The sequence below is a fragment of the Myodes glareolus genome, chromosome 2 (assembly GCF_982192425.1).
Source record: "Myodes glareolus chromosome 2, mMyoGla1.1, whole genome shotgun sequence".
Classification (NCBI taxonomy): domain Eukaryota; kingdom Metazoa; phylum Chordata; class Mammalia; order Rodentia; family Cricetidae; genus Myodes; species Myodes glareolus.
The window spans coordinates 55,350,387-55,374,014 of NC_142027.1; the positions used below are offsets into that span (position 1 = coordinate 55,350,387).

Genomic DNA, 23,628 nt, shown 5'->3' on the forward strand with positions numbered 1-23,628 from the left:
TAGTGCTGCTATGAACATAGTTGAACAAATGCTTTTGTAGTATACTAGGGAATCTCTAGGGTATATTCCCAAGAGTGGAATTGCTGGGTCCTGAGGGAGGTTGACTCCCAGTTTCCTGAGAAACCGCCACACTGATTGGCTTTGAAAAGTTTTATTCGGTGAGAATTTCCTACAATATATTTTGATCATATTCATTCCGCTTATCTAAGCTCCTCCCAGATAGTCCCCATCCCCCGTCCACCGAACTTTATGTTCTCTGTCATATCAAAGGGTTTTCTATGCCTATTAACGCCCAACACTTCAAAGGTCAACCTATTGAAAGCTCTGAGATTGTGGGTGGGGCTTGGCAGCTGTGAGTGCTGTAATCTAACTAGCTGTTTTATTGGGGGAAACCCTACTTATTTTCATTTATTTTTATTTGTGTGAGTGTGTATGTGTGTGTGTGTGAGAGAGAGACACACACACACACAGAGTCAGAGAGAGTGAGTGTGTATGCACGTGTGTGTGTGTGTGTGTGTGTGTGTGTGTGTGTGTGAGAGAGAGAGAGAGAGAGAGAGAGAGAGAGAGAGCCTTTTGTGCCATGGTGTGTGAATGGAGGTCAGAGGACACTTTGTGGGAACTGGTTCTTCTGCTCTGCCATGTGTGTCATTCCATTCGACCCTTGTGACAAATGCTTATACTGAGCTGTTGCAGCAGCCCTGACAATGAAACTTTAAAAACAAAATTCTGAGTATACATATTCATTGTCTGTCTCTTCCTTGTAAATCTAAGCTTCAGAAGAAAGATAAACTTTTAACTTTATGTTTTGTGATTTGGAAGAAGAGAATAAATTGGGATCAAACAAAGGAATCTTTGTGTGTGTGTTTCATAACAAATGGTTGTGTTTTACAAAACCAGGTTGTAGTTCCAATACCTTCATGGTCAACAAGAACAAGAGAGAGTGTCACAGACGACCCCCAGAAGTTCTTCACAGAGTTATCCATCATTTATAAATACTCCCCATTCAAAACTGAAGCTAAATTGATGGAACAATTTGATATGATCTATGGGAGATGTGGTAAGTTAGCAAAAGTAAAATTTTAATGGAAGCATTTATGTTTGTATTTTTTCTATCAATGATCTCAGGTACAGTTTTACATGAGACAGCTATTCATTCCATCCATATGGGTTTTATCTTAAGAGAATCCAGATAGGACTTACTGTAAATCCTTGACACAAGTTCAAAGGTTCAGGCCTCAGCTTCTGAATGAGCAGAGCATGCTGAAGCCTGTGCCTGCAGGACTCCTCAGCCTTGTACTTCATAGCAGAATTAGCCATCAATTGCAGGTTCTTAGTTTGTGTGCTGCTACGTCGTTAAGAGTTAGCAGCAGGGCCTGGGTGGTGGTGGTTTACGTCTTTAATCCCAGCACTCAGGAGGCAGAGGCAGGTGAATCTCTGTTCAAGGCCAGCTTGGTCTATAACAGCTAATTCCAGGACAGGTCTGAAAACTACAGAGAAACCCTGTCTGAAAAAAAAAGTCAGCATTGCATCAAATGTAGAAGTTGCCCTCATGTCTGAGTGGGATAAACAGTGTCTCATCGCCCTTCTGTCATATGGACAGACCCTTCCCTCATTGCTTTCAGCTTTGTCTGTAGCGTCTAGACCACATGAGCTATAGGAATTGCCTTGTGTTGACCTTTCTCTAGACAGTCTCCATTTTTGTCTTTCGAAACCTAGAAAGAAGTCTGCTTTAGAGAACGCTGTATGTGTCCTACTCTTAGCAGTGTTTCCATTGATATATTTTTAGCAACATTTTGGTAATTTCATTTCCAAGTTGGCCTGCTTTATCTCTGAGAGACCTTCTATAACCTGTGGCTTTGTAGTTTAAAGATGTTGTTGATTCTTTCCCTCTGCCATTGAGAAAAAAGCAGTGGTAATTAAGTTAGTATTTGTATGTTAATATAAATATTATAATCTTATTGTTTTAGGTTAGACTTGAAGCAGTGGCTTTCATGGTATCTTCAGATGTGCCCTTATCTTGCTTCTCAGCATCCCTCTCTTTCACGGCCCCTCCCTGCTCCAGCCAGCTCTTTCCTTCCCTGAGTTAGTCCCCTCTTAGGATTTTCTACTATTAGACTTCACTCCATTCTCTGTTTTCTCCCCTCCCTTAAGATTTCTTCCTCCCCTGTCATGAATTCCTTCTTAAGCTTGTGCCCATGCACATACATAAATACTTGTATATACACACAAAAAATGTAATTTTAAATCTAGGTTCTACAAATGCAAGATTACAGGCAGTATTTATATATATATTAATGGACATTTAATCTCTCAGAGGACTTCTAACTGTTAAGTGCTCATATAAATATTAGTAGAGTGGTTTTTATTTTTGCTTGTTTTTCATTGTGTGTGAGTACAGGTCCTGGGCAGATGTAAAACCACACAGAGGTGAGAGACCTGAGGTGACCACAATATTCAGTAGTTGATCCAGTATTTAGATATGAGCATTTTGATTACAAAATTTTCATTTTGACTTCAGAGTTCTTGTTCTTAGCCCATATGCTGTTCTCTGTAACAAAGGAAGTATAATTAGTTTCCCTTTTTAGTTTTTCTGAAAAACCACATTTATCTTCATATCGCAATTAGTTTTGTGAATAGTTTGTACATTTTTAGTTATCCTTGCCTTGTCGCAGGAGTCAGCAAGTGATAGCCACAGACCAAATTTGACATTATGTATGAAGTTGAAGAAGCTTCTCAGATGATGGATGAGTAAGGTAACATTCTATGAGTATAGAAGAATATTATTAAGAGTCTTTGTACTGGTCTTTTTTTGTTGTTGTTTGACAATTTGTTGAAGGTGCTGTATTTTTTTCCAGTGTACATTTCTAGTTTCTTTGTAAAAAAAAAAAACAGGTGTTCATAAGTGTGTATGACTTTATGTTTGAATCTTCAGTTTGATTCCATTGATTAACCTGTCTGTTTTTATGCCAACACCATGTTGCTTTCATTGGCATAGCTTGTGTAGTATAACTTGAAATGAGGAATGCTGAGACCTTCCACACTTTTTTTTCTTGTTTTGATTGTTCAAGACAGGGTTTCTCTGTGTAACAGCCCTAGCTGTCTTGGAACTAGGTCTGTAGACCAGGCTGGCCTCGAACTCATAGATCCACCTGCCTCTGCCTCCTAAGTGCTGGAATTAAAGGCGTGCATCACCATCCAGCCCCAGAGTTCTTTTCTTGTTCAGGATTGTTTTAGCTGACCGTCCTTCCTTCCTTCCTTCCTTCTTATTCCTCTGTGTTTCCATATGAAGCTGAGAATTGTCTTCTTAAGGTTTGTGAAAAATTGTGTTTGAATTTTTATCGGGTTGCTTTGACTCTGTAGCTTGCTTTTGGTAGGATGGCCATTCCTACCATGTTATACCTACCAGTCCAGGAACTTTTAATCAAACAAGAGTTTGATTGGTTAGAGTTACCCCAAAATATTTTATTTGAGACTGTTGTGAAAGGCGCTGTTTCCCTCACTTCTTTCTCAGTCTGTTTGTTATTTGAATACAGAAGGGCTACTGAGTTTTGTGGGTTAATTTTGTATCCAGCTATTTTGCTGAAAGTGTCTATCAATTTTAGGGGTTCCCTGATGGAATTTTTAGGGTCATTTATGTATACTATCATCTCATGTGCAAATAAAGTTACTATGACTTCTTCCTTTTCAATTTGTATTCCCTTAATCATGTTCAGTTGTCTTATTGCTCTAGCTAAGACTTCAAGTACTATATTGAATAGATATGGAGAGAGTGGACAGCCTTGTCTGTTCCTGATTTTAGTGGAATTGTTTTGAGATTCTTTCGATTTAATTTGATGTTAGCTATTGTCTTGCTGTAATTTGCCTTTATTATATTTAGGTATGCCCCTTGTATTCCTAATCTCTCTAGGACTTTTATCAAGAAGGGTGTTAAATTTTATCAAAGGCTTTTTTTCAGCATCTAATGAAATGATCACATATTTTTTCTTTCAGTTTTTTATATGGTGTATTACATTTACTGATTTTCATATGTTGAACCATCCCTGCATCTCTGGGATTGACATCTATCTACTTGATCATGATGGATGATCATTTTGATGTGTTATTAGACTTGGTTTTCAAGTGTTTTATTGAGCATTTTCTATGAATATGCATGAGGGAATTTGGTCTGAATTCTATTATTTTGTTATTTTTGTTGAATCTTTATGTGATTTGGGTATCAGGGTAACTGGGCCTAATAAAATGAATTGGGCAAAGTTCCTTCTGTTTCTATTTTGTGGAATAATTTGAGCAGTATTGGTGTCAACTTTTCTTTGAAAGTCTAGTAAAATTCTGCACTAAAACTATCTGGCCCTGGGCTTTTTATTTTGGTTGGGGTATTTTTAATGACTGCTTCTACATGTGCAGTATTCAGTCTGCATATATTCTTGCATGCCAGAAGAGAGCACCAGATCTCATTATAGATAGTTGTGATCTACCGTGTGGTTGCTTGAAATTGAATTCAGAACCTCTGGAAGAGCTGCCAGTGTTCTTAACTTCTGCGCCATCTTTCTAGCCCTCCTGATTTTTAATGAATGTCCTTATGATTCGGTAGATTTCCTCAGTATCTGTCGTTATGTCCCCCTTTTTATTTTTATTTTTTTAATTTGTATATTCTCTCTTCTTTTTGGTTAATTTAAATGAGGATTTGTCTATCTTGATTTTTTGCAAAGAACAAACTTTTTGCTTCTATTCTATTGATTTCAGCTCTCAGTTTGCTTATTTCTTGTCATGTGCTCCTTTTGGGTATGATTTCTTCTTTTTCTTCTAGCGCTTTTATGTATGCTATTAAGTTGCTAGTAAGAGATCTCTCTAGTTTTTTATGTAGGCACTTAACATTGTTAAGGTCCTCGAGATGTCCCATAGAAAATCACATATGTAGTCAACAAGAGTGTTTATTAATAAAAAATTGCCCTGGGGAATGGTTACCACTCAAGAGGTTCGCAGGCCCCCCTTTTAGCTGGTGGGGGGAATTCCAGGGAGGAGAGATTAGTTTGGAGACTGATTGGTGGTGGAGAAATTAGTCTGAAAGCTGACTGATGGGTGGCTCTAGTGGTTAGTAACTTTCCAGAGGCAGGGTAGGGAAGGCTATCTTTAGTTAGCTGTGGTCCTTTGTTCTGCTAGCAGAAGGCTGTGGGTCGCCTGCTGATTGGTTGCTCCTGAGTTGTGGCTTTCCCAAGAGCTGCTAGGTCAGCTCCAGCCACCTCCAGTAAACCGAAACTAAGATCGAATCTGTCACAGGGGCTATTAGAAACATTTCATGGCTCTGGTGTGGTTCCCTGGCCCTCTCAAATACTATGAACTTTTCTCCTAGAATCACTTTTATTTGTGGCTTATACATTTGCATGTGCTGTGTATTCATTTTGACTGTATTCTAGCAAGTCTTTAGTTTTTCTTTATAGCTGTCTTGACCCATTTTTCTTTTTTTTTCCAAAGTTTATTAAAATATAAAAGTTTCCATTTCCGCCCCTCCTCCCAACACCCTCCCACTCCCCCCACTCCCTCTCCTCTTCCCTCTCCATCCCTAAGAGCAGTCAGGGTTTCCTGCCCTGTGGGTAGTTCAAGTTCCTCCCCGCTCCCTCCAGGACTGGGAAGGTGACTATCTAATCAGACTGGATCCCCAAAAATCCAGAATATGCAGAGGAAACAATTGACCCATTTTTCATACAGTAGAGAGTTGTTCAGTTCCCATGAGTTTGTAGGATTTCTGTTGTTCCTGTTGTTGATATTCAGCTTTAATTTGCGATGGTCAGATAGGATGCAGGGACTTATTGCAGTTTTCCTGTTACTTGCTGAGACTTGCTTTGTGTTCAAGTAAGTGGCCAGATTTGGGGAAAGTACTGTGAAGTATTGAGAAGAAGGTATATTCTTTTATGTTTGAATGTAATATTCTGTAAATATCAATTAGATCCATTTGTTTTAAAATGTTTGCTAATGCCATTATTTCTGTCCTTAATTTTTGTCCAGGTGACCTGTCTATTGAGAGTCAAGTATTGAAAGCTCCCACTATTAGCAAGTAAAGGTCAATACGTGATTTACACTGAAAAAGTTTTTCTTTTACAAGCATAGCTTCCCTTGTCTTTGGGGCATAGAGGTTAAGAATTGAAATACCATCTTGGTGGATTTTTACCTTTGATGAATATGTTGTGTCCTTCCCTATTTCTTCTGATTAGTTTTGGTTTGAAGCTTATTTTGCTAGATATGAAAATGGCCACACAAGCTTGTTTCTTACTTAGGTGCATTTGTTTGGAATACCCTTTCCTAACCATTTTCCCTGAGGTAATGCCTATTTTTGATGTTGAACTGTCTATTGGATGCAGCAATAGCAGTTGGTCATTTCTACACATCCATTCTGTTAGTCTGTGTCTTTTGATTGGGGAATTGAGACCATTTATATTGAGAGATATTAATAGTTGTTGATTCCTGTTATTTTACTGTTGTTGGTGGTGGTGGTGTTGGTGTTGGTAGTGGTGGTGGTAGTGGTGATAATGGTGTATGTGATTTTGATGATCTGGGATTGTTTATTTCACTATGTTTTCAAGTTTTGAGTTAACTTCCTTAGGTTAGAGTTCTTTTCCTAGCACCTTTTTTAGGGCTAGATTTGTAGATAAATATTGCTTAACTTTGGTTTTATCGTGAAATATTTTATTTTCTCCATCTATTATGATTGAGAGTTTTGTACGGTGTAGTAGTTTGGGCTGGCATCTGTGGTCTCTTAGAGTCTGCACCACATCTGTCCAGGCCCTTCTGACTTTGAGAGTTTTCATTGAGAAGTCAGATGTAATTATAATAGGTCTGCCTTTATGTGTTACTTGATCTTTTTCCTTTGCAGATTTAAATATTCTTTCTTTTTGGGTCCAATCTATTAGTTATTCTGTTTGTTTCTTGTACTTTTATAGGAATGTCCTCAAGTTAGGAAAATTTTCTTCTTCTCCTTATTTTTAGATTTGGCCTTTTGATAGTGTCCCAGATTTCCTGGATGTTTTGAAATTTTTAGATTTAACATTTTTTGACCAATGTGTCCATTGTTTTCTATCATATCTTCAACACCCGAGATTCTTTTTTCCATCTTCTGCAATCTCTTAGGGAAACTTGCCTCTGTAGTTCTCTTTGAATTCCCAAGCTTTTCATTTCCACAGTTACTGCAGATTTCATTTTCTTCATTCATTCATCCACCTCCACATTCAGGTCTTACAATTTTATTCCTTTCTTTGCACTGTTTATATTTTCCTAGACTTCTTTATGGGATTTATTCACTTTCTCACACCGTTTGTTAGTGTTTTCTTTAGGGACTTATTAAGTTCTCTTTTACAGGCTGTTTTAGGTCTTTTGCTTGGGCTTCAGCTGTGCTGGAGTAAGCAATGCCTGCTATGGTAGGATAGCTGGGCTCCAGTGGAGACATACTGTCCTGGCTGTTACTCATTGTATTTTTATGCTGACATCTTAGCGTCTGTGATTGGGATGACCATAGGTCTGGTCTTTGATACCTGAATCTAATTTTGTCTCTATTGGGTGTGTTTTGTTCCTTGGTTCCTGCTTCCTTCCTGGACTTTAAGAGAGTATAGTGGATGTGTGCTTCCTGGTAGGATATTTTTTAGGCATCGGTTTCCCTGACCTGCTCAGGTGGTATGTTCCCAGTGTGTTCCTGCTAGTGTTGGAGGCTGGGATACTGGTATGACTTGGGAGTCAGGGGGAAGGTTTGGGAAGAAGGTCTATGTGGTCCCTTAGGGATGAGGCCAGAGAGGGAGGGAAGACAACCGCAGGTATCCTGTTACAGAGCTGGGGGTATGGCATCTAGAGGAGCAGAAGGAGAAATGTGAATCTGCTGTCAACCTACTTAATGCCCTGGCAGGACTGGCCACAGGTTAGCAGGGGTGCCTGCTTGGGAAAAAAGCAATGAGTGAGTGGAAGGAAGTTGTTAGAAGGGAAAGCTCTGTGGGATTCACAAGAGATGGGAATGAGGGGAGAGGGCAGGGAAGGCCATAAGTGTTCTGCTGCAGAGTGGGGATGAGACTGGAGGGGGTGGATCCAGGGGAACAGAGGGAGAAGAGAAGATCTGCATGTAGCCCACGTGGTTTTACCTGTGTTTTGTACTTATAAATAAAATTTTATTGGAACACAACTGCATACAATTCTTTATGCCTCCTCTCTAGCTGTTTTTGTGACATAGTGACCAAAATTAGTTGTGAGTAGCTATGACAGTGGAAATATGAACTGCAAAGCCTAAAATATTTACCAATTGGCTTTTTTTCAGAATAGTTTGTCAGCACCTGCTCTATAAACTAGAAGCAACATTCAGTGCTATGTTTTAAACTATTTTTTTCTTATATACATTGGATTCAGTTTCACCAATGTGATATAACTTCACCTATATTACAATCATGGCTCAGGCTCTTAGCAATTGTCAAAATGCAAATTATGAAAGGTCTGCCAAAGTTTGAAAGACTGATAGTGGATTGAATAGTATTAAGAGCAGCATATTATGGAAATGCAGCAGTCTCAGACAGTGTAATTTTCCATAAGGCATAGCTTGCATTTTATCCAAACATATCTTGCTGAATCGAAACAGGAAATTTGCTCTAGAGTAGACTGAATGCTACAGATGAAGTGATTAGACATGCCGAGGATTTAGAGCACTTGAAGGACTGACAAGTCAATATTTCCTATTCTTTTTCCTTCCAGGAACTTTGCTGGTTATTTATAACATGAAACTTTTGCTTAGTGGAGAACCAGAGTTGGATGTTAAAACTGACAAAGAAGATATACTGATGGCCGAGGCTCTGGAGGAGTGAGTAATGTGTGCTCAAAGAACATCATTCCACAATAGTAGTGGGCTGGATCTGGGAGCACTGCATCCCAGCTGCAGGCCTGAGGCCCCTTGCCTTACCACAGTGACAATTCATTTTATACCCAGTACAAAAGGAAATTAGGCAAGACAGGTGGTCTCCAAACCATGTTTGAACCTTCCAGCGGCCTGGGCAGCTTCTTCAGTACATGACCTTAGGCCTCCTAAAGACCATCAAATTCAGACTCTCTGGATACCAAGGCTGAAAAATAATATATTCCAGATGTTTCTCAGACAACATGGAATGCCAGAATATTTGAGATCATCAGATAATAAGACTTATGAAGTTCCTTTATCCTTCACTCCTGTTTTACATATATCAAAACAAATATCAGAGTTCATTGTTACCACAAATGGACAAGAATGGGTACTCTGCAGATAGAGTAGGGAGTAAAAGAGAACATAGCCCCAAATGGAAAGAATATGATGAGAAGGCAATTAAGAGCTTGTCTGCCCACGATGCCCTTGAATGAACTTCCCTTTACAGAAACAAGTCAACTAGCATAATCGTTTTCGTCTACTAAGGGACTAAGGGAAACTGAATTAGAAGGTTCTGAGAGAAGGTACTTGTGAATAGGAAAAGTCTCTAAGAGAGAAAGTTTGTTGTAAAGTAACTTAACAAGGCTTGCTAACTGGGGTATGCAACTTCTTAGTGTCAGACTTGAGACTAGAAGAGACTTTGAAAGCTACTTAAGGGACTGGAGAGAGATGGTTTAGTGGTTATGAGGCCTTGCTGCTCTTCCAGAGGACCTGAGTTTGGTTCCCTACACCCTACTTGGCCAGCTCACAACTATGGATAACTCTGGCTCCAGGGGATCAAATACTTCTTTTGACTTCTCCAGGCACATGTGTGTGGACGCACATGCGGGCGCACGCGCGCGCGCGCGCGCGCACACACACACACACACACACACACACACACACAAACCTCACGAGCATAGCACAAAATAAATCTTTTAAAGAACAAAGGAATTTACTACAATTCCATTTATGTATTAGTGTTGCCTCATCTAAACTTCAATTTCTTCCTAGCTGTGCAAAGTGAAAAGAGACACAGAAATGCACACTTAGCAGTTCTGTTTAATCCAGTTCATCCCAAATAATATAGTTTCAGTCGCAGTATGAAAAGATACTCGTAAGTTATTTTCTATTCTTTTTTTCCAGACAAAGCCTGTGACTCCAGAATGTGTTCTCCATAGACAGCACACAGGGATTTGGAGTGGTGTCCAGTAACAGTAGTAGCCTGTAGCTACTGTCCTCAGTAGAGTGGTTTTAGTCTGAGGCCTTGTAAATACACCAACCCTTAGCAAAGAGCATCTTTTCCTTTGCTTTCAAAGTGAAACTCAGAAATTATCCTTTAGCTTAATGTTTGATAATTGACTTTTGGTTTGTCTTTTGTAATTTTTCCATTGTATATTTTTTTTCTCAGTTTCCAACACGTGAAGTTCTGAATAAACACAAATAAAGAGGATTTTGTTCATTTAGGGGAAAATGTATCCAGTCTAATTGCTGTAGTGCTGGGAACCCCACTGCTAGCATTAATATGCCAATATCAGGACGGAGGCTGGAGTTGTTACTGGCACCTCCATTACAGCCCCCTACTTCCCGCTGCCCTTGCCCTTCTGTTTAGCAGTTGGTTCCAAACTGATATTTCATGCTATTTAAAAGCTTTGAATACAAATTTTCAAATAGTTATCTGTCAGAATGTCTTGGCATTTCAACATTAATGTCAGAAAACAATACATTATTAGGGGAGTAAATTGTCAGCCGAAGTTTAGGGAGAAAGTTCTCGCTGTCTCCAGATTGCCTAACGATGCCTGAAGCTTCTCAAGGCATTTATGTAGTTAATTACAAAATAAAGAAAATGGATCAACTTAGGACACCATATGATTTTTGTGTAGGGAAATTGATAGAGTTTTAAATTTTGTATTTTTTAAATCTTTTTTGAGCATTTTTTTTTGATAGTTCAACCCCAAGGAGCTTTTCTGAGATAGGAATAGGATTTTCTGAAAGCTTATTGTTCCCAGCATGTGATGCTCCGTAGCCTTGGTGGGTGGACCTTAGTGGTGGCACTGAGAACAGACAAGGCTGCTGTCTCCTCCTCTACGATGTAGTTAGTTCGGCTTCATGTTGACTTTGGCCTACTGTCTTTCTAGCACCCTCAGAATCCTTTTAAATTTTAAGTGTTTGCCACAAAGTTTTAGAGGTCATGGAGTACTCAGAAGGCTCTCACAGTTGACAGCAAATGCCACGCTCAGCAGGCTAGAAAAACAGTCATGAAGGTCTCCTCCTAAGCCATCACTTACAGCTTCTGAAAAATATCCTACTACGTGCAGTGTACGTCCTGCTTTGGAGAACAAGTGGTTGACAGTATAACTATTCATTTACATTTCTTTCTCTGTGCTTATGATTATATCCGATTTTAGCTGCTGGACAGCTTTCTGTATCTGTTCACATTAAGTATCAAATCTTGGAACTATGTAATTTTCAGTTTTAGAAATCTGGCTGATTTCGAAAATAATATTTTTTTGTAGAATTGTGAAATTTTAAACTTTTAAGCTTACACTAGACTCAGAGACAGGCTTTCCCCATTATTTCCTGTAACATGAGGGCCGGCTTGTTGGGGTTTCTGTCCTGCCCAGTACCCCACAGCCGGCAACTCCCAATGAAAATCACACACAGGACTCCATAAGATTATAAACTGATTGGCCCATTAGGTCAGGCTACTTATTAGTTCTTATAACTTATGTTACCCCCATTATCCTTATCTACGTTAGCCACATAGCTCGTACCTTTTCAAGCGTGGCAGCTTACATCTTTCCTCTCCGATGGTCTGGGCAGAACTGGCAGAGGGAGCTTCCTAGAATACTCCCAGTCTCTTTGCTCCACCTCTACTTCCTTTCTGGCTTTCCTGCCTATACTGCCTGTCTGGCCAATCAGCGTTTTATTAAAATATGATTGACAGAATACAGATAATTCTCCCGCACCAATTTCCTTTCTTTCATTTTTTTTGTTTGTTTGAGACAGAATCTCATATAGCCCAGGCTGCTCTATAAAAATTCTAAAGAAAGAAGTCAAGAGTTAGTTAAAAGGGAAGACTGTGCCATGACTGTTAAAGAATAGAAATTAAGGTCTATCTGCTGGTTTGGACTAAATTCATTAATTAACATTGGGGTCATTTTTGGAAGCCTGGGCCAAGTTCCATATCTCAAACCATCTTTGTAGACCCCTCCCCTATCAAGAGTGCACATGTGATTTTCCTTCTCTGAAATGCTCCATTTGTGCAAAGCAAGTCTTTGTTTAATACGTCTCATCTCCTTCCCCTTGGTAACTGCTAGTAGCCTTTGGTCTCGATATAATTAAAACTTAATGTCATTCCAAAGACACTGCATTGACTGGGAACAAGGACTAAGTACGTGGAAGATGCCCAGGTAGTGCATGGAGGATGCAGGTTTACCCACATTGGATACCCACTGCTCCCAAGTGTGTGGTTGGTGTGAATTGTCACCTGCCAGATCTACAGCTCTGTGGTTCTGTTTCAGTACCCTTCATGCAAAGTTCTGTGTAGCTGCTAGGTATGGAATTACAGGCTCACAGTCCAGATGTTTTCCATTGCACTTTATGAGAGGATGAGTGTGGGGCTGCAGTTCTGTCGTTTGCATTTGAAGTAGATGGTAGGGTAAGCCACTGAAGTCTGCATCGGAGCATAGGGTTTTCTCATTGTCTGTATACAGTCTTCTCTTTTTTACCTGGCGTCTGTCACCTCATGGACTTTTAACCATGAGGCATAAGGTGGGATGGGAATGGAAGGACTTGTTTCAATTACTATACAGATATAACTTATTCAAAACTTCAAATATGTCTAAATATATTAAGTAATGTAAAAAGTGTTTCTCCTTTTTGATTTGAGTAAGAACTGTTTCTCAAATCAACTTTCTCAGCCTCTCTTCTACTGTAGAAGTTATTCAGCAACTTGAGGATTTATTTATTTATTTATTTGGTTTTGTTTTATTTCTTGTTTTGTTTTGTTTTTCTCTTGAGGCAGAGTCTCACTCTATAACCTAGGCTGGCTTTGAACACAAGATCATCCTTTCCCAGTCTCCATAGTTGACTTAAGATTTCCATTGCTGTGGTAAAATCATGACCAAAAGCAATTTTGGAAAGGGTTTATTTCAGCTTACATTACCACATCATTGTCTATTCAAAGACAGCAGGACAGAAACTCAAGGCAGGGTGGGAACCTGGAGAAAGAAACTGAAGCAGAGATCGTGGAGGAGTACTGCTTCCTGGCTTGCTCCTCGTGGCCTGCTCTTCTGCCTTCTTAACTACCCCTGGGAGACCTATTTAGGGTGAACACTACCCACAGTGGCCTGTGCCCTACTGCGTAGATCATCAGTCAAGAAACTGCCCCACAGGCTCACTTCCAAGCCTGTTTTATGGAGGCCTTCTTTCAGCTGAGGTTCCCTCCTCTCAGATGACTCTAGTTTGTGTCCAGTTAGAAAAATATTAGCTGTCACACGAGTGAGTGCTGGGTGGGAGGCATATGCTGCAGTGCCCGCCTTTGCAACTTGAGCATTGAAATATTTCTCCTGGTTTTTAGGATGTGTCAGTTTAGATTAGATCTAGTTTATCATTTTTGCTCCTTAATTTTTTATTTTAAGATGTATTTTGGTTGCACAAATCTTGTTCCTAGTGTTGCAATTTCTGAGAGCAGTTAGGACCCTCTATAACATGTCTGGCCAAGTCTAGGTTTTATGACTTCTGAATGTTTGCTGTCTATTGTTTCTGAGTAGTAAGTAATGTATGTTTCAGACTTACACAGCTTAAGTGAGACTTTTATTAAAATTTAGCATCACTGCTCAGCAGCAGGTGCTTCTACTGCATTGCAGTGTTGTCAGACCTTTCCTAACGCCCACTGTATCCAATCTGTAGGTGATGCCTGTGCCTTGTTCTTAATACTCAGTTAATTCATATTGGTTCCACTCTCAGGAAAGATTCACACGCACCCAGTTAATCATGTCCTGGTACACATCCCGCATCATGTCTAGCTTGCATTATTTCAGCACATCTCCGATTGCCACCTGGGTCTCTCAACATCTACCCCTGGTCCTCTAAACCTGTCCCATGCTGCCTAAATAGCCATCAGACCACTCTTTTTAAACCTTTAAAACAAAACAAAACAAAAACATCTTCTATTGTTTTCCCATCATTCTCTGAGAGAAAACTAGATTTTCTGTAGTTGGGTGCAAAATTTGGATGTCCAGATCTATCAGACCAGCCCTAACTCCTAGGCTTTCAGGTCTCACAAATAGTCTTCCGTGTGTGCACCAAGAAACAAGTGTGTACACCAAGAAACAAATATATATCCTCACTCTGACAACCTGATTTTATGTCTCTGTCTTTCAAAAAACTATTCCTCGACCTAATGGCCTGGCCTGCTAGTGGGGACATTAGGGTTAATTGGATGTTTTGGAGCTGTTGGCTGCCTAAGGCTGTGTAATTTGTTCTATGTATAGTGATAGACAGGATTAGAAAAGGGGACCACCAGATCATTAAATCTAGGTCTGTATGCACAAGTTGAAGAGATGTGAGTTTATGTGTCCATTGGTCTGGGAGAGCTATTGATCTGGTGACAACTTGCCTGTAGTTCTAAACTTCAGGTCCTTTTGTCTAAAACAAGATGACACAGCATCTGGTCTATATGAATGTTTGTGTGGAAAATCTCAGCACCTTTTACTTCCCCGCTTGCATTCCGGTTGCCCCCACAGCACTTCTTTCTGGCATTTGCTCTGCTGCAGTTAGTTTCTGTGATAGGAAACTAAGCCAGTGTCTGGTCCATGGCAGATAACAAATGAATTAGATTTAAGTGACTAATGGGAGTGCCATTGTCTGCTTAGATCTCTAGGGATATGGTAGATGCTATGGTAGGCAGGAGTCTTGGTGGTAGCTGCTTTCCATCCCTGAAGATCCCTGGGGATCTAGATCAGAATGTGAGAGGAACTCTGTTACCATTGCATTCTCTTCCATTTCAAACTCTGAAGGTCTGGTCACCTCTAAGCCACCTTTTCCTAATGCTTGTTTTGATCACATAATCCATTGCAGAGTTCTGTTTTACACGTGGATTTCTTGTGCAGATATTACCTTCAATGACTTAGTATCTTATAGGCATTGTAAGTTAAATGTCCCAAATAGGTAGGGCACTGGGTGAAAGAACTAACCTGAGAGAAGAAAAAAAAAAGTCTTGTGAAATTGATTGTCCTTAAAAGGCCTGGCCTCATCCTTAGAACCAACCTGCCATGGCTGAGGCTGTCAGGCCACTGAAGAACTCCATCCAAACAAAAGAATTTTCAGACTGAGGACATAATGCAGAGAAATGGAGCTGTAATTTTGTCCTCTGTCATGTTTGGAAATTAGGTGCAACAAATTTGCCAACGGCTTTTAAATTGACAATCTTGGGCAACATTCCATAATGACTCTAGTTTACATCTTAACTAGGCTGGCTGAAACAGAACACAACTCCAGCTCCAGATTGTCCTAGTAGGCTGCCCGCCACCCTGTGGTGATCTCAAGAGAAACACTGTCGTTACCCCATGGAGCTTAGGACCTTTCTATGAAACTACCTCTTGCAGTTGACATTTCTCTTAGGTATAATCTACCTTAACATTAAATTTGCTAAGTCTGTTCAAAGTTCAGAATTTGCGCTAGCTACAAATATTCATGGAGCTTTTCATGTTCATGATAATATAGACTTTGCTCCTGTCAAGTATGACAGCTTGTCTGAGATTTTATAGGAACACAATTTTGGTTGTGATATATAACTATTTTATACATAACAGACGGCAGCTCTGAGGTACTGTAAAATGACTTAATTTAGTGTTGTGCCTGCAATTCAGAGTCCATGTCCCAGTCATGGACTACATGAGAGATTTTAGTCTATTTTCCCTTGCTCTAACAGAATACATAAGGCTGAATTGTTTATTTAGAATAGGTTTATGAAATCATGGTTCTGGAAACTGGAGATCTAAGATCTTGGGCCCATTTCTGGTAAAGGCCCGTTTTTCTATTGGACTCTCTCTTTTGTATCCTAAAACATCAGATGATAGCACAGAATGAGAGAAATACAACCAAGTGTTTTTATAGCAGATCCACTCTAGAGATAACCATTAGCCTATTAAGTCATCCATATATGAATAAATGACTAGATTTAGGATGACCTAGTTGTTTCTTATAGATTCCATGGTGTCATACTTCTTAATACTGTCCAGTGAACTTTATGTTTTAATAGGGCCATTGAGACTATAGCACAGGGGTAGCTCAGTTAGCGGCCTGGATGGGAGTTTGCTGTCTGGTTTCCTGTGTGGCTATATGTAGGTGTTAGCCTTCTCAGCTGAAGAGCTGAGAATTCTTTCAGTTCAATTTCTAAACACCTGTGAGTCCATTCTCCTCTCTCGTGTTCCTCTCCCTTACGTATAACCTGCCAGCTAGGTCTCCCAGGTAGTGACTTCCAAACTTCATGGAGGGAAGGAATCTGGGGGCAGGCTTAAAGAGCTCATGTTCTCAAACACTAGTTCTGGGGGTTCTGAATCAGTAGATAAAGGTGAGACCTGGCCACAGCAGCTCACCCTTGCATTCGTGCCCTTCTCTTGTTCTTATTACTCTTGGGCAACTATACTCTGCCAGCAGAAGTCAAATCGCAGACAGACTCAAGTCTAAAAGAGAAATTATTTTCAAGAGAGAAACACTGATGCTAATCTGCCCCCTCCCCCGTATTCCCCAGACTCAGCAGCAGGTTCAGTCTTGAAATAACCTTCCCTTTAAACTCCCTTTGCCACATGACTCTATGTGGGGAGAGCAGGAATGGGGAGAGTGGCTCTCTTCAGTTTCTTATCAGAGTCAATTAAATAGAAACTGAAAAAAGGAAAACACACAGTATTAGAGATAGGAACTCCCCTGGCAAAGCACGAGGAGACAGACAGAAAGGAAGGACACTTGTGCAGAAATGAGACAAGCACAGCCCTTGAAGATATATGCAAAGAAGGTCCTCGCAAATGGAGAGCAACAGAGCAGTCCTTTATCTTCTGAAGACATCCTGACTACTGGGCATTTGTATGTCAGCCCCTCAAGTGTGTGGCTTTATTTTAATAGCATCACCACTGAAGATGATCTATGAAAAGAGCTTGTCACAAAGGGAATGCTCTGCTGCTCATTCTGAATTAAGCAAGAGAAGCCATGAGTGATCATTCATTCATACAGCACACATATACCTAATGGATGAGGTCACCAGCCTCATGAACTTTACAGCCTGATGGAGAGACAACTGCACAGGTAGTAACAATTTTAAGTGTCAGTTGCTGAGACAGGAGGTGCAGAAGGAGGGAAGGACAGAGGTGAGGGCCTTCCCACTCTGGAGGTGAGGATGGATTGCAAAGGAAGTGAGATTTCAAGGATGCATCTGGAGAGGTCTGAAGGAGCTAGCTAAGAGTGAGCAAGAATGGAATATCCATGGGCTGAGGGTGAGATAGTGTGAGCCGGGTTTGGGAAGTAGTTCTAAATGGCTATACAAGCTGGGAAGAGTTGGAACTACAGGGTTAACTGACCCAGGACATGAAAATCTCTGTGTTCTATATTTAGCCCTGTTTTCTTTATACTGCAGACTTCAAAATTATTAAGTATTACCGTTCTGTTTGTCACAAACAGTGACTGAAGAAAACATGAGAGTAGAAAAGAGATAAGGCTGTCCTGATCCTCAGAAGAGCTGGCTTGTAAGGTTGACCTATGACTGGCTTCTGGGAACTTAGTTCCCAGCACTGATAGAAACCTTTCATTGAACGGATCAAGTTGCCTTGCTATGACCAGACTGTCAAATAACCAGATTGTGCTGGTCAGTTTTAACTGCCACCTTGTCACAAACTGGATTCACCAGGAAAAGTGTCTTAATTCCGAATTATCTTTGTCTGGTTGGCCTGTGTACATGTCTGGGGAGGAGTGTCTTGGTAGATAGCTGGTGTAGGAAGCCGCAGCTCATTGTGGGTAGTACCATTCCCTAGGCAGAGGGTTCTGAAGGACATGAGAGAGGAAAAAATGAGCTGAGAGGAAGCAGGCAAGCAAAGATTGATGCATTATAGTCTCACTTTGATCTTAACAGTGGATGTGAAACTTTAAGTTTCTGCCATGACTTCCCTGAAATAATAAACTAACAAGGAATTATAAGTAGAAAAACTTCTATTTTCATTAAGTTGCCTTTTGTCGGGATCTTTCTCAGAAATGAAGCCAGGATAATGACTTCCACCAAGAACGCAACTTCCCCTGGCACTCTGGAACTTGGACGTACCATAGGTCGCAGGTGCTTGTGCCTCGAGATCCTTACAAACCCAGATCTTGTATGCCGAGTCTTTCAGAAATTTCCCTCAGATGGGACACCATGCATATGTGCTACATTCTCATACGGGACGATGGTGTTGTGTGAACCTTCATGAAAGGAAAATGTTATGCTTGGGACACTGTGTTCCCAGAAGGCTCATGTATTGAATCACTGGTTTCCAGCACAAAGCGGTATTTTGGGAGGTTGCGGAGGCTCTGGGAAATGAAGCCTCACTGGAGGGAGAGGTCATTATGAAGGGTTCTTGGAGGCCTGTTATGTAGGCCTTGTCCTGTTGAGCTCTCTGCTACCTGATCAGCCATGAAGTGAAAAGCTACACACTTCTGCCACCATGAGGCCTTCCTAAGTGTTTAGAGCCAAGTGATCATGGAGTGACATCTCTGGAAAGAGGAGCCCAAATAAATCCTTCCTCCTGTAAGTTATTTCTGTTAGATATCTGATCATAGCAATGAAGAACTGATGCAAATGGGAAAAAAATTGTAAGAAAGCTGGCAAATGAATCGCTCTAGACCCCCTCACTTTCCTCTCCACACCTGTGTGTATCCTCATTACAGACCTGTGACAAATCTTTGTCATGAGTCCTTTCAGTGGGTTGTCTCAGAGACAGGAAGTCTCAACGTCTCCTGACAGGCATGGTGTGGATATTTAGCTCTATTTATTGAATTAATAAATATAGATATAAATATGAATTAAAAAATAAATGCAGCATCAACAGGTATAGTAACATGTCTGTAATCTCATTCCTAAGGTTTAGGCAAGAAGATTGCAGAATCAAAATCATCCTGAGGACTGGAGTGGTGGTGTATACATTTAATTCTAACACCCAGGAGGCAGAGGCAAGAGGATCTCTGTGGGACAGAGGACAGCCTGGTTTACAGAGTGAGCCCCAGGACTATGTAGAGACTCTGCCTTAAAAAAAATGAAAATAAAAAGTCACCCTTTGCTGTGGAACAGTCCTTTTCTACACTATGAATATGTATTACTCTCATTGGTAGCTAGACTGAAAGTTTGGCCGAAAAGCCAAACTGAGAATGATGGGAAAAAGGAGGACAGAGTGAGAGGAGACACCAGCCCACCATTGAGCAAACATGATGTGTAGAAAATGAGGTAACAAGCCATGAACCATGTGGCAAAGGATAAATAGAAATATAGGTTAATTTAAGTGTAAGAGTTAGCTAGTAACAAGCCTGAGCTACTGGCCAGACTTTTATAACTCCTAGTCAGTTGTTTGAGATCAGGTGGATGAAAACTCCGTTACAATTCTGCCCAAAACAAACAGAAGTATTACTTTTTGTTGAACTTCCCACAGGGCTGGAAGCCCTGACTGCTCTTAGGGATGAAGAGGGAGGAGGAGGGGGAGGGGGGAGTGAGAGGGTGTTGGGAGGAGGGGCGGAAATGAAAACTTTCATAATTTAATAAACTTTAAAAAAATAAAACAAAAACATGGCTAAAAGAAAAAAAAATAAAACAACTACTGTCCTAAAAAAAAGTATTACTTTTTGTATTGTTTATATATAATATTTGTGTGTGTGTGTGTGTGTGTGTGTGTGTATGTGTGGAAAGTGAGGAGTATCTGTGTATACCAGAACTTGTTTAATCACTTTCAGTTCTCATCCTCCATACTTCTCCAGTTCACAAACTCTGTTCTGAATGATGCTGTTATTTCTGCTCTATGGAGAACTGACCCAAGGACTTTGTGCATGCTTGGCAAACACTCTGCCACTGATCAAAGTCCGCCATATCTCTGAATTGCTCTTGACTTTAACCTCCAAATGACAATGATGTGTCCATTTTGAGAAGTGTAGAAATCAGGAGTTTCCAGCTTCTGAGCAGTTGCAAATCACAGAGTTCAGAAGGGTTTCAACAGCGGCGGGATACCGTGGAATGTTTATAGCATCACAGGAACTACTGTTTTTCTTTTCTTGATTAAGTGGAGAGATGCTTAATTGTCTAACCCCTGGGGAGCTCAATGAAACTGCATTATCATAGTGCAATACAGTAATGCACATAGCTTCTCTTGTTACATTAAAAGTACATTAGTGATGATATAGATGCATGAAAATGCTGTAATAAAGAAAGCCATTACTTTGTATGCTAACTCAAAAAATAAATTAAAAAGTGCATTGATATTTATGGCATGACCACCACATACTAGGTCCTTTGACAAAATGCATGTCAGAAAATTTGAACAATTGAAAGAAATTCCCTATCTTTTATTGAGCTTCAGATGGTATCCAAAGAAAAATTATATCTTACCAGAAAGCCTTGGGTTACTTAGGGCTTCACTTTCAGTTTCCAGAGGTCCTTGGAGTTCTGCCCTTGGACTGAGGACCTGCTGAGCAGAGCCTTCAGATAGACTCATAGCTCCATCTCATCATCTCTGTCTTTGTCTGGACCAGGGAGAATGGCTCCCTACTCTCTCTTTAACCTTGGAGCCTTCCCTGCAGTTTAGAAGCACAGAACACCACCTCCAACTCTGACCGGTTTGCTTTTGTCCTGTGTTTCTTGTCTAATTGGAGAATATTTACAGCTCACAAGTAGACTTTAATATTTAAGGTCCGCTGGCAGGCACCATGTCCCAGAAGCTGCTCAGCAGCACGCAGTCTACCACAGCAGTGTTCCTCAGGCCGCTGACGCTGGTTTTAATCGCTGCTTTGTTGTCTTTCTATCCTTTATTTTTCTATTTTTCTTCTCTTACCCATCCTACTTGTACATGGGGAGTTCTGTATTTTATGTCCCTTTCATAATTCTGAAAATGAGATATTCTTTCATTGTATTTCTCTGTTCACAACCACTTAGCAGAAATTTCCTTTTGTTCCCATGAGTCTACAGTCTCTTACATTTGAGCAGGAATATTACATTTGCTTGACTTTGTTCTTCTGAGTCACTTGCAGGGTCAGTTAATGTAAGGTATATTTTCCATCTTAGAATTGATTAGTTGCCAACAAATTTTAGTTCTAAACAAAGCATGTTATCTATGTTTGCCCTCTGTTGAAAGACTTAATACAGTGTTGTAAGATTTGGTGTTGTTGGCAGCATCATTAGGTCTAGAACAAAGTTTCTGAGAACATACAAGTTATATGAATGAGAATGAGCCCATAGGCTCATGTGTTTGAATATGCGGTGCCCAGTTGGTAGAGCTGTTTGGGAAGAAGAAGGAGGTGTGGCCTTGTCAGAGGAGCTGTATCATTGGGGCTGTGGACTTTGAGGTTTCAAAAGCCCAGGCCATTCCCAGTTAGCTCTCTCTGCTTTCTGTTTGTGGTTTAAGATGTAAGCGCTTAGCTGCTATTCCAGCCATCCTGTCTGCTGCTTGGTGCCATGCTGCCCTGCTATGGTGAGCCCTTATCCCTCTGTAACCTCTTTCTTATGTAAGTTGCCTTGGTCATAGTGTTTTTATCACAACAGAAGAATAACTAAGACAGAGCTTAGTAGGAGAACATTTGATTATTTTTCCTTTTCGGAGAGAGGTGTCCCTTCTGCTCTGTGACCTTGGGCATTCTCTATTTCAGACTTCCAGAGAGACGGTCTTTCCGAGCCTACACAGCTGTTCTGTATTGTGATCCTCGAATGAGAATATTTATCCAAGCCAAAAGAGTTCAGACAAAGCACTTGTGTTACTCCCTTTACAAACCCAGGTAACATGCTTTCTTTTTGATTATTTTCTTGGAGATTTTACTTGTACCATTGCTAGAACTCCTCACATTCTCAAGAGGAAGACAGCGACTGGTGGTAGGCATTTCACAGTGCTCTCAGAAAAGACTAAACACTGCAGGGAGCATGCTTACTTTGGTAAGGACCCTTCATAGGAATTGCTTGTTCACTGTAGTGCGTTAGTTGTGATGGTTTCCATGCCGAGAACACAGTTGGATGGCTTTTCTGTTTGCATAGCATATTTGAACTATTAGGCTTCATACAGTATCGTTATATTTAATGATGTTCTTCAGGATGAGCTTATATGATAGTGTTACCTTAGGATTTTTATCACTTAATGGTGACACAAGTGTCATGGTGTTGCCTGTATGCTCTATGGCTGATGACATAGTCCCCATTCCATAATACAGTATCTCTCTCATTAAGCAACATTTATGCATGGTATTCATGTAGAATGAGCAGGTATAAAATACTTGGTCCATTTATCACATATATATGTACATATATATAGTCTTATTTTTTATTTTTATTTTTTTATTATTTTATGTGCATGGGTATTTTTGTCTGCATGTATGTCTATGTACTACTTGCCTGCAGGACCCACTGGGGTCATAAGAGGTCATTGGATTGTTGGAACTGAAGTTAGAGACAGCTGTGAGCTGCCTTATGGGTGCTAGGAATTGAACCAGAGACGCTTAGTTATTTCTCCAGCTCCTTATTTGATATACTTTAATGTAAAAATTAGGCTTGTTTTCATGATATGGAATCAGTCTTGCCCAACTCTTCATGCAGTAACAATGATCTTTTCTTACTTTTGCTGTGTTTTCTGGGTGCTCATTAATTCGTACAAGAGATTAGCATAATCGTGGGTTCCACTGGGGTGGTAACAAAGAGAAGTAATTCTCACTTAAGGAGCTTGCCATCCACTGGGAGAAACAGTACTTGCATGCTGGCTAAATTTTGCCTATTTTATTTTCTGCAGTGATTCTTTGGGGTTTTGTTTTGGTTGAAATCATCATTGATGTTAGAGATCTGCACAAAAGCCCAAATCTTCTGGCTCTGTTTTTCTTTTCTTTTTAATCAGTCCAAATTTGTTACTCCTTCACCTACATCACATTAACTTTTAATAAAAGACCTTCACCATCTATTATGTTGTCATGGTGTCTTGAAAAGTCAGCGTCTAGCCTGGGGCTTTCAAATTCCTCGTAGAGATGTAATTTTTTTTTCTGTGCCAAATATTATACTTTATTTACATATATTCAAACTTAAAGCATAAGGTGATTGAAGTATTATATGAGAAATATTTAGGCTTTATATTTTATGTTAATTTATAGTAACAAGATCACAATTATACATTTGCTTGTCTGTAGTAGAAGCAGTCCTTCATATGTGACTGCTAGTCACTGTTTTCTTTCTTTTTTTTTCTTTTTTTTATTAAATTATAAAAGTTTTCATTTCAACCCCTCCTCCCAACACCCTCCCACTCCCCCCACTCCCTCTCCTCCTCCCTCTCCATCCCCTAGAGCAGTCAGGGTTTCCTGCCCTGTGGGAAGTTCAAGTTCCTCCCCCCTCCCTCCAGGTCCAGGAAAGGTGAGAGTCCAAACAGACTGGAGCGCCAAAATCCAGTATATGCAGAGGAAGCAAGTCCCAGTGTCATTGTCAATGGCTTTTCAAAAAGGCTCCGGGCCAGCCACATTCAGAGAATCTGGTTGGATCA

The 23,628-nt window shown here is 40.3% G+C and overlaps 1 protein-coding gene across 1 annotated transcript in view; it reads left to right on the forward strand.

The window, feature by feature from the left end:
• Positions 1-23,628, forward strand: part of Morc1 (MORC family CW-type zinc finger 1) — a 154,529-nt gene that overhangs the window by 19,850 nt on the left and 111,051 nt on the right. The window contains exons 7-9 of the mRNA XM_085685555.2: positions 898-1,057; positions 8,719-8,824; positions 21,770-21,895. Coding sequence (XP_085541681.2) covers positions 898-1,057; positions 8,719-8,824; positions 21,770-21,895 — 392 coding nt within the window. The remainder of the gene's footprint in view (positions 1-897; positions 1,058-8,718; positions 8,825-21,769; positions 21,896-23,628) is intronic.